We start from the raw sequence: 11,335 nt of genomic DNA, 5'->3' as shown, positions 1-11,335 counted from the left end.
TGGTTCTTGGTGACACTGTACGCTCTTACCTATTTACGCATTGGATACCTCCTTTTCTAAACCCTGCATGTAATCGTTATTGACGCAATCGATCTGTCAAGTTGTCCAATGGGATCATGTCGTCGCGGTTCAACTCCGTATTTGGATAATTGACACAATTTCCTTTATGTTTGGGAATATGAATCGACGATGGATTGGAAGCATTGTTTATTTTGCAATTCTTAACAAGATAGACTTGGGACAATGTGGGTGTTGTTTATTAAAAGAGAAAAACGAGTTAATTAAAAATAACTTCCTTTTAAAACTCCCCTTTGTATTAACAAACCGCTGGAAATACGGGAACGCCGTTGTTTGGTTGAAACTTATTTTTTTAAGGGAGTTGTTGATATATTTATTTTAAACAAAATAGAAAAAGAAACCGAAATCCCTTGTTTAGTATGGAAGAAGAAAGCTACAAGTTTACATATTTACCTAAAACGTTGCCAACCCTTTGCTCAAAAGATTTTAAACAATACTTTGAAAAATGGTGATTAAAGTTTTTCATTCAAAAATGTAGAAACATTAATGTGTTAACACTCAAAGTATTAACTTATCTCATCTTGTTTTAACCTCTTATTTTAAACATTCCATTAGGTATTTGAAAGACCGTCTCAGAGCTTGGTGCTTCAGCTTTGATAAATCATTTCAACATTACAGAAAAGAAAAGTTTGTACATGTAAGATTTGCCTTTACTTAAAATAGTTACATCAAGTAAAAATGCAAAAATAATTTAATGAGTTGATATTTTTATTCCATCTCAGGATTTTTTTCATGATGAAGTTGTGCTTGCTAATATTCAAGCCATGTCCCCTTCTGGAGCATGGGGCTACGTTGGTATGCAAACATTATTTTAAAGAATAATCACATTTGGTTGTCACACATTGATATTATGTTACAGCTCCTGCAGATAACGTGGCAATTGAGGAGTTGAATAGCACAGTGACTTCATTAAACTTCTTCGACAAACTGAAAAATGAAGGAATTGTTCGGGAAAATGGGAGCATTTGCAAATGCTTTGATGAATTTTATGAAGGAGTTACAATTTCTGATGAATTACGGAAGGTATAAAAGTTTGGTAACGTATCATCACTTTTTAAAACTGAAAATACAAGGGTCTTGGAGGGTAAATTGTTTCGACACCAATTAATTGATACAGAACAATTTCAAAGTTTAATTTTCTAGCATCCGATTTAGTGATTACCTATTTCTGCATAATCCCTAAAAACAATGATATATAATTACTTTCAAATTTAGATGCTGTTATTGGAAGACTCTGATAACTTTGAATGCTATAGTGATGAAGAGCGAAAGGAGTTTATTTTTAAACTGTTTTTCCACTTTGTCATTGGTGGGCCAATCTGTCAGTTTGAAGACAATATTCAGCCATATCTAGATGTCACAAAATCTCTCTACAAAGATCTGATAGCGTAAGTTTATATTTCATGCATTAATTCAACTTAAAAGACGATTTAAAATAAAGAATCAGTGGGACACAATATAGATATCATCAGCAAGCTCGCTATAAAACTTATAAATAATATATTTAGGGTACAGCGTGATGGTGAAACAAAAGAGATGATTGTGTTAACAAAGGCATACAAAGTCAAGACAATGGTATAAATCTATCTAATAAAGATACATAAAATATTATAAAACAATTTTAAAATGTTCACAGGATTCTAAAGGGTGTATGACGTACCCAGCTGAAGAAGAGCATGACCAAACATTTGCCTACCTAACCATTGATCCTTTAAAGAGACAAGCTGTATTGTTATACCATGCATGGGGAAAAAGCTTGTGGTAGATTTTGATTTGTAGATAAAAATAATAATCGCGGTGCTTGCTACAAAAATTGCATACAGATACAACGCTGCTTTAAGTTATATTGTTAATCTGTTAGCCAATCAGACACACGGTTTATCAGCCCAAACAAGTACTCTTTCAAATTGTTAAATAACTGTGGCAGATGATTTAAATGGTACAAGACATCTTGCCAGAGTTTCACTATGCCTTGGGAAGATATGGTCCACAAATAAACAAGTGCATTTTTCACCCATATATTGCTCAGTAGAACAGCTGTATAAAATAAATAAATAAATATATTTTAGGCATTCAAGACCTAGTGCTTTATTTATGTTTTATAACAAATCTGCGTGCAGTAATCTTAAACAAGTAGGTTATTAAGCAGCACCAAGTTGACATATTTTCCTTGTCAGCACTTACCTTTGAGGTATAACCATATAGTTGTTACAGCTAGTATAGGATCACTGTGACTAAATATACTATCTGACACCCAGTAACCAGCTGTCAGTGGCATAATACCTCGACCATACACTAACAAAGTAGTCCCACCAGCTAATTTGACTGTGGATGTTGTACCCATCCTTAGCACATGGTTGTCACCTGATAATAAAATTAAATCTAAATGCATGTCTGACACAGTGGTTATCGCACTTGCCCCTTCAACACAGCGGTTACTGGTTACTAATGCAAAATGGGTTGTCTAAATTGTAAACCATATAGAAAAAAAAATTTGCCTTGAAAGGATAAAGTAAGTTACATTCATTCATTCATTAGTTTAAAAAATTGGGTCATAAAAAATTGCGCTTCTATTTTACTATCCAAAGTTTTGGTTGGGAAAAATATACCAAAACATTGTTTAAATCTATGCAGCTAATTAGCATTGGCTATAGCAGCCTAGTTTTTAAAGGATAATATATATACTAACCTTTTGAATACGAAACTTGAGGGGTAAAGCTACTTTGAGATATAGAGATTGTACCTTTTAGAACACTAACAGATATGTTCATGTAATGTCGACCTAAACATAATAGTTTAAAATATCTACCCATATTCTGTAATGATCCACGACAAAAAATATTTATGAAGTACACTATTCTTTTTCTTATATTATTGCTTACTTATGCTACAGAATTTTTACACCAAGGCAACAACCAAGATGGAGGTAAAGGTCAGCCACTAGTTAGCGAACCTGTTGACCCTGTAGTTTCAATTTCAGCATGGTAAAGTACCAAAAACTCATGCAGGGACGCATACAGAACACTCACAGATCCATCTAGGCCCCCTGTAGAATATACAGGTTTATTAAAGCAATTAAAATACTGTTTATTGTCTTGCTCTGTTTACATAAACCTAGTCAGTTAGCAGAACTACATTTTTTCAATGAGTAAATCATACTATGCTGAATGCATACAAAGCCCATATAACAGTACAAAAAGATATAATATGTATAAACATAAAAATATTTTAAACCTGTGTGTGAAGGTAAAAATGGAAAATCTTGTTCTTGTAGTACATAGTCCGGATACCGTTTTCTAAATGCTTGACGAATACCATGGTGCGAATATGAGTATCCTAGGTGGAAAAAAGTATAAAAATGGTTAAAAATTTATTTAACAACCTACTATCCTCTGTTACCCCTAAACAAAATAAAAATTATAGGTCTTTGTACAGTTGTATGCGGATATTCTGCACAACATTTGTTTCCAAGGTTTTTTGGTTTATAAACTTTTGTGGGTGCATAGATCAATTATAAATGAATAAACGAAACTTGCTTTATCCTCACTTGGTCGGAAAATGGTGGTCGTTATAACACAGGTATGTTGTTTCATGCAGTTCAGGCCAGCTTACCAGTTACAACTTAAGTAACTTTGTAGGTAATTGATTTTTCTTTTCCAAAATTGTATGGCTAACATTTGGACAAGCCACTAGTGACAACTGGGTTTGAGCAATTGCTGTTAAATGTCTTGCTCAAGGACACATAACCCATAACGGTAGAAGCGACGAGCCTTAAACCCACTACCACTGGGTTAGAGGCAGGCATGCTAACCAACCACGCCGCGGACATTATAACTAAAGCGCTTTAATAATACACAAACAGCAAGTCATAAAAAATATAGACTGACTGTATAAGCCAGCGACATGCCGACATATATGGGATTTGTAGTCACAGTGTTACCTGATTCTTTTTGTGCAATTTCTTTGACAGTGTTTACTTTGAACACATAGCTGGGCTTAATCACTTTGTACCAGTGAAGTAATAGGTAACTAATAACAAGAATAAATAATATGCTAAGTTTACCCATAGTTTCCTATAACTGTATACTGCCTCTATAACATAAAACAATCATGAAACAAAGGCTACCAAAAATATTATGTATCAAATTCTCTGATCCTATAATATAGTATACAGTATAGTAATAATACAAATCTCAAACAAAACTTGTTGTTTGGAGTTGCAAAGGGTCTTGCCTGTAAACAAAGGCATTGTCTGCTGCCCCCTGCCCTACACTACAAACAGTAAACAAAATCGTAATGACCTCATCACCTCACCAATCTGTTAGTATACTGTCGTTACGCACCGACTGTTGTGGTTGCAACTGACTACAATATACTTTGAACTAAATTAGAGTGACGCAAACATTAAACGGAATTGCGGCTCATGTCCTGTGACAGCTGTTGTTCAACCTAAGCGTTACATCTTACATCGATTCTATATCCACACGAAAGCAATTGTACCCAAACACCGAAAAACGCTTGCAAGTGATAATGGTAGTTTAACGGTCCCTTTAATTAGTGCATGTCCGCTAAGTCCGCTAAGTCCGCTAAGTCCGCTAAGTCCGCTAAGTCCACTAAGTCCACTAAGTCCACTAAGTCCACTAAGTCCACTAAGTCCACTAAGTCCACTAAGTCCGCTAAGTCCGCTAAGTCCGCTAAGTCCGCTAAGTCCGCTAAGTCCGCTAAGTCCGCTAAGTCCGCTAAGTCCGCTAAGTCCGCTAAGTCCGCTAAGTCCGCTAAGTCTACTAAGTCCACTAAGTCCGCTAAGTCCGCTAAGTCCACTTTTTTATTTCTGTGATGTAAACCTCGGTCCGTATATAAACATGAGTTATTTCATGTCGCTCATAGAAATCGTATAAAGCACATCAAATGGGGCTAAATTGATTATAGACATAATATAAACTGCAGACTGACATTATCCTTACCGTTTTTCTAAATGTTACTTAAATGTGCCCTTTTGTACTTCCGTTTTAACCGTGAGCGTGTTTTAACGACTGTCGTTTTACCGTTAATTCTCATTGTTTTGCCTTTGTAAACTTTTCTGAATTTTGTTAGTGTGACCAAGGAGACAAAATAAAATCATTTTGACTTGGATAACACATAATTCATATATCACGGCCAAGCGAGCTTACTACTGGACATCTTAGACGTGAATATTACAGACGTAGAAATAGCGGACATAGTCAATATTGCAGACGTGGACTTAGTGGACTTAGCGGACTTAGCGGACTTAGCGGACTTAGCGGACTTAGCGGACTTAGCGGACTTAGTGGACTTAGGGGACTTAGTGGACTTAGCGGACTTAGCGGACTTAGTGGACTTAGCGGACTTAGCGGACTTAGCGGACATGCACTATTTAAAGGGACCCGTAGTTTAATGCGTTTACCTTGCGTTTATATGCTTATGACGTTGTTCGATGTCAATACAAGTGATGTAAAGTTGAAGTTTTAATCTAAAACACAAACGTCGAAACGCAAGTTTACGTTTCAACCGCTTGTTTTCATACTACAATTACAAAATATGTGCAAAAATGTGTTTTTTTGTTAAAATCTTTTAATTCCCCACAAAAGTAATAAACCAACTCGGCGTGCCCTGGTGGAAATGACGTACTTATCGTATCTATTCTTAAATTAATGGCAAGTATTCTTTTCAAGGCACTCAGACACCAAAACATTCCGGTTAGACTTGCGGTTGTGATTTTGCCGTTAATGGGAATCGCCGGAAAGAAATATCCCAGCTAGTCTTACTAACAACTTAAACATCGGGTAGTGACTTCGGCAGAAACTGACGCTATGCTCCTCGGCCTTATACAACAAATCGAACTGGCGGTAAAAAAAAAACACTTTAAATGGGGTAAAATAACATTATAACAGACGCTATTTTTGCCATGTAGATTTTTATAACACAACCATTTCGAAACGCCCCAACTGGCTTACACCCTCACGACCACATCAGCGCCTAAACAGTAAGTGCAAAATTAAACGTGCGCGGACAATAGGCGAACCCGTGAGACGCGCATGTAGTAATTGCCTCAAGGAATCGGGAAAGCGTCCTACTTTAACTAGATCTATACTGTTATAATACAATGGCACCACACCCAAAACGGCCTACAGTATGAAAACTAACCGCAGATAAAACAACACAATATCACACGAAAACTCCGAGAGTTAACGTAGTTATAGCCTATATAATTGCCCTATATTGAATAATAAATAATAAGTTGATTTGGTTTACAAGATTATCTTTCCCTGACTTAAAACTAGTAAAAGTCTCAATTAATTGCAGTACACGATCTTTTTTCTAGCACATATACCTCTTCAAAAATATATCTTTTTAGTAAAAACTCCGATTAATAAAAAACAAGTCGCTGGATATATAACATTAACAGGTAATCTTTTTAACGTAAACACTTGTTGGGAATACGCAGTGTCGTTTTCATTACGGTTCACCCGATCGCGCTTTTTTCACGAACTCCCGGACATTTTCTCCTCCGACAAGATGATCAAACTGCTGAGCAACTGGTAATGCGTTGGAATAACGATAATTGACGATGGTCAGAAGAACAAAGCTATCATCTTCTTCGTAAACCGCCTTTGTTTCGAGTTGAGGGTTTCTTGGGCACAGTCCCCGTTCCGCTTGTCGTGCTCTACCAAAACAGCGGTATCAAAAAATCACGAAACACGAAAAATACCAATGTTTGGCAAACTTGTTAATGCAATATAATTTGTTGGTAAAATGCCCACTTTACCCGGAAGCAAGCGTAACACTCTCAAAAGGGCCTGTTGGCAAATGAAATAGTTATAATAGTTAAATATGTAAGTACGAACCTGCTATACTTTAGTCCTTCCTCTCGAAGTGGTGTCGGTAGTTTTGGCAACACGAACACAAGACTGCCACTGCTGACACACACTGGCGAGACATTGATTCGACATTGCTCTTCGGGGAGCAGGTTAAGGGGAGTGGGTCCTGGTTTGACATATTGGCCTGCAATAACATTGATTTTTTTTAATTCACACGTATTGTAACAGCAGTTGCCATTAAGGTTTTTCGTATTACCGATATATATTTACACGTGAACTCATTTTACTACGCATTTTTTACTCTAAGCGAAATAATCTATTTACCTACTTTACATTGTAAAAGTGTCCTAGATTATGCCCAGTCGCTGTCAATTTATAATTGTTTTAGGCTACTTACTGCAATTTGGTGGAGCTATTTCTGTAGGCACTGGGGGCGGAACTCCACCGGGTAGAATTCGTCCACCAAAGAATTGGTCATTGCCCACGCCGGCCGCTTGGGTTGGTGACACGTTACTCGTATTCAGAACTCCTTCTCCAGCGTCCAAATGGTAATTGCATCCATCTTTCTCGCAACATGTACGACACACGCTGGGGCTGTAAAATTAATGATGACATAAAAATATAGTGTATATATACGTGTTGTATTGCGAAGAACAATTAAATGTAGGATAACATAACAATTTACTTGACTTCTGGGTGACATTGCGTTCGGTTCTGCATGTGTAAAGCTTCACAAGCGTCTACTTCCTTACAACCTCTCGTGATCAGGTACATTCCGTTCTCTACTCGCGACTCGGTGTAACAAACCTGTGACAAATACAAATCAGGAACCGAACAAACTTTTTACAATACATTTCAGCATAAATTCGTAAATGGGCATTCTTGTGCTGTTGTCTATAGTTATGATACTGCAACCGCCAAGATCTTTAAAACTTTGTACTTTCTCAATGACAGTCACTGATTAAGCAGCAACAGATATTAAGAATTCTACATTCATTAATCATTTTACCAACCTGTTTCCAGCTGCAAGTAGTCGGCATCCCATATTCTGTACAATCTTTATCCGACTGTTCGTTTTTGCAGAACCAGCATTCAAACCGCGAGGTTGGATTGCAACACACAATATTTATGTGCAGAGCTGCGACGACCATTATAAAAACTGAAGAAATGATTGCCATACTGCTTCTTATGGTTGTACGATTCTAATATTACTAGGTTGACTTTAATACGAAGTGAGTATACGCATATCTTAACAATCGCTGTATTTATATGATCTACCGATGTGAATCACATCTTGAGTTTGTTGTTTTATGTCACTTGAAACAGTTTCGATATTTTCAAGCTGTTGGTATTAGGAAACATACTTCTGACTGGAGCAAATTAATCCTTAACTCACGACGAGAATGTGTCACCAATATTTATTCAAGCGCTTAAATATACAACACATCGGCAATACGAGAAAAATAATCAACACATACCGGACAGTTGAAAGGAAATACTGTCAGAAAATATTTTCGGCCGTAATAACAAAAACAATATTGAAAGCGTTCGATAAATGCCCACTATAATTGAAACACTACAGCGCTTTGGGTTGGTGAATTCTAACCTTCATTATGATTTGCAGATCTTGTGACCGTAACTGGTCTCACGTACAAAACTATGGGATGAATTATTGTTGCAATCGATATTATCAGCAGCGAAATGTTGATAACAGTGAAGTCCCCACCGTATATGTAAGTCACGGCGTCAAAGAGTGGATATTGTAAAAGCGCTATAATAGCAGCGAAGAAAACGGTAAACCCATATAGTTTTCCGAAGTATGCTTCTGGAAACATTGTAATCAGAAAAGTCGCGTTGGCACCATACAGAAATGAGCGAAATGTAACTTGCAGGAAAAATGCTAAATATTGTAAAGGCAACACTGGTACAAGAACGATTATGGAAAACAGGATAGCGAAAACACTGCTTAAACCGATATATATAGCAACAGCTCTCCTAGTGGCTAATGTCACACTCGAAGTAACCGAGAATTTCTTGATACAAAAGTCGGTAAGAATCCCTCCTAGTGAAGATACCAGAAGGCCGCACAACTGAATGATACCAAATGCGTTTAAATAGGTGCTGGTTTCATTTGGATTGTCGTGATCTACTTGTACTAACCAAGGCTTGGTTGTTCCGTAGAAGAATTGGGTGCGTAATTGAAGTGAGCCTAAATGAATACAGTTTAATATAAAACTGACACTTAGTAGGCAAGACTTTAAGCTCGCAGTGTTCTCCGGTTCTCTTTCTATAAGACTTCCATATTCATTCATTTCTTCTTCTCCAGGTGATTGCTGTCTCATTTTGCAACATTGTAGACCGTATTCGAAATCATCTCTCACAATAGAGGGAATATGCATCCGTGGCATAAGAAACAAGAAACGCGCAATCATTAACACGGCACAGGCAGTCATGAAGTACATGATGTAACTGAACTCTATTCCACTGTCGTAAGCGATTTTCATCAAGGCAAAAGTCACTGCTGACGAGTCAAACGCACCGTTTATAACGGATATAACCAACACCCGGTGATTTTGGAATAAATTAGAAATAGAAACATTTGAAATAACCAAAGGAAAGCCTGAAATCCCGACGAGTATCATGGCGAGAAATACGGCCCAAGATTCTATTCTGGTCGTGACGGCCATGATTAACCACCCTACTATGTATAGAGATATTCCACAGAATCGAACCACCCAAGTACCAAATTTATCGAAAATATACCCAGTAATGATGATAAGAGCCGATGAAATGACAGAGGAAAGCGTGAAAACTAAAGTTAACATTTTCTCTTGCTTTTCACATTCGGCCTCGGTTTGTCCTTCAAGAAATAAATTCGAAGCAGGTGCCGCATACTCCACCGCATCTGCGTTAGGAGTTGCTGGGTTAAGAGAACCGACGGAATTGTTACAAGTCGAATTAAAATATCCTTCTTTTTCCAACATATAACTCATTGATCCCCAGCCATAAACCATTCCGCTGAAACATAGTGTTTCAAGTACTGCAGTAATTAAAGACGCCAAATGTTTTATTTCCCTCATTCTAACTGGCCTTACAGGTTTTGTGACCAATCTGTTATACATTAACTGCTGCTGTATATGTTTCCAGAAGCAGCACCCGAAACAATGCGATATGATATTGCATCACACACAGCAAAGTAATAATTAACGCACTAATTAGTTTATTTAGTCACTGTGATAAACAAACAAACATTGTTTTTAGGCTTAGACATAAGTTGGTGCCTTCGCAACGTTTAAATTGTGTTGATTAAATAAAGACAAACTATTGTGAACGATAGGAAACGTCATTTTATAAGTGTTTTTCCCATGATATCAAAAGACACCCACATAAATGAGATATATATATAGGGTGGGAGAAGACGGAACACCTTTAGCACGTAATATTCTGATCGTTTCTAAAACAATTAACAACGGTCCATCGGAGTCATGAAATTATGGTTTTAAAACTCTTTGAATGTTCTATTTTACTACCAAATGGGACGAGATAATATATGAAATTAAAAAAATATTACGTATTTTCACACTCTAGTACATTGTAGGGTGGGGGGGACGGAACTTGGGCAAAAACCTGAAGTTCGAACCATATACCCGTTATTGATCGAACAATACCAATTCTTCATACAAAAATATAATGTATAGGTAACATGTTAAAATCTGTAGCGGTTGGGCAAAAAAAAATAAGTTTAAACTTGATTTTTCAAAGCGTAGAATATTATTTACGTGTATTTCTGATAATACATTCCCTTATTAATCCTAGTTTACAATTATTATAAACTTCGTCCGTTCTTACCATATGTAACTGATCTTGCTTTGTGGCAACTCGAAAGTGATTTAGTTTCCAGTGCAAAATTGTTTTTTATGTGTTATGTGACGTCACAGCAATTACGCCACGTTAGATTGCCGACATTCCTTTATAACTGTCTTTACTTCGGCTTTACCTCAGAGTCCAAGTGTGTGGTCGTGATTTGATCTGCTATCTTCCTAATTTTGTACCCATGAGCGGCCCTATGTGTGTGTCCGCTTTTATGTCCTGAAAATTGTTCGGTAGTTGTGTTTTTAATATTTTGTTTTCTTTTGTATATATATGCAGTTTTTAACCGTATACGCCTCTTTAGTGTGTACTATTTTATTGGATATATATTTTCAGAAAACATATACTGTTACAAGTTACACCATGTGTGTTTTAAGTTGGTAAAATGACCCCTGTTGTGATGTTTTTATTGTCAAATACTTTGCATTTAATTTAAAATATTTGACTTGGGCAAGACCCTTAACGACAGCAGCTAGCTGCTCCAACCTGGTGGTCACTAATGGGTTTTCCAAATTATCGGCCATACATAAAAATGAAAAAAATCCAAA

At 36.7% G+C, this 11,335-nt stretch overlaps 4 protein-coding genes across 5 annotated transcripts; 1 reads left to right on the top strand and 3 right to left on the bottom strand.

Moving 5' to 3' along the window:
• The first annotated feature begins 110 nt into the window (after positions 1-110).
• LOC149742867 (cilia- and flagella-associated protein 300-like) lies at positions 111-2,146 on the top strand. 2 transcript variants are annotated; one of them, XM_089871645.1, is made up of 7 exons: positions 111-245; positions 634-715; positions 801-873; positions 938-1,101; positions 1,294-1,466; positions 1,587-1,653; positions 1,715-2,146. In XM_089871645.1, coding segments are annotated over exons 1-7 (690 nt in total). In that variant the 5' UTR covers positions 111-243; the 3' UTR covers positions 1,844-2,146. The 2 variants fall into 2 exon arrangements, with proteins under 2 accessions (XP_089727771.1, XP_089727761.1); XM_089871635.1 differs by lacking the exon at positions 111-245 and adding an exon at positions 331-526.
• Positions 1,458-4,203, bottom strand: LOC149742866 (sigma non-opioid intracellular receptor 1-like). Its single transcript, XM_089871621.1, has 6 exons — positions 4,019-4,203; positions 3,313-3,414; positions 3,032-3,124; positions 2,768-2,860; positions 2,263-2,442; positions 1,458-2,115 (listed from the first exon to the last, which is right to left on the bottom strand). The coding sequence occupies exons 1-6, from the start codon at positions 4,143-4,145 to the stop codon at positions 1,928-1,930; spliced, it is 783 nt and encodes a 260-aa protein (XP_089727747.1). The 5' UTR covers positions 4,146-4,203; the 3' UTR covers positions 1,458-1,927.
• Positions 4,204-6,427: 2,224 nt separating this feature from the next.
• Positions 6,428-8,107, bottom strand: LOC149742865 (uncharacterized). The gene is made up of 5 exons (XM_089871589.1): positions 7,931-8,107; positions 7,603-7,724; positions 7,315-7,511; positions 6,945-7,101; positions 6,428-6,763 (listed from the first exon to the last, which is right to left on the bottom strand). The coding sequence occupies exons 1-5, from the start codon at positions 8,093-8,095 to the stop codon at positions 6,556-6,558; spliced, it is 849 nt and encodes a 282-aa protein (XP_089727715.1). The 5' UTR covers positions 8,096-8,107; the 3' UTR covers positions 6,428-6,555.
• A 189-nt stretch (positions 8,108-8,296) lies between these two features.
• LOC149742864 (equilibrative nucleobase transporter 1-like) lies at positions 8,297-10,073 on the bottom strand. Its single transcript, XM_089871512.1, has one exon. It carries the CDS (start codon positions 10,037-10,039, stop codon positions 8,519-8,521), a length of 1,521 nt encoding a protein of 506 aa, XP_089727638.1. The 5' UTR covers positions 10,040-10,073; the 3' UTR covers positions 8,297-8,518.
• Between the last annotated feature and the right edge of the window lie 1,262 nt (positions 10,074-11,335).

This window comes from Ciona robusta, chromosome 1, assembly GCF_009617815.1.
Source record: "Ciona robusta chromosome 1, ASM961781v2".
In the NCBI taxonomy this organism is placed as follows: Eukaryota; Metazoa; Chordata; class Ascidiacea; order Phlebobranchia; family Cionidae; genus Ciona; species Ciona robusta.
Note: the sequence above shows the minus strand (reverse complement) of the source record. Positions and strands in the feature narration are given on the sequence as shown.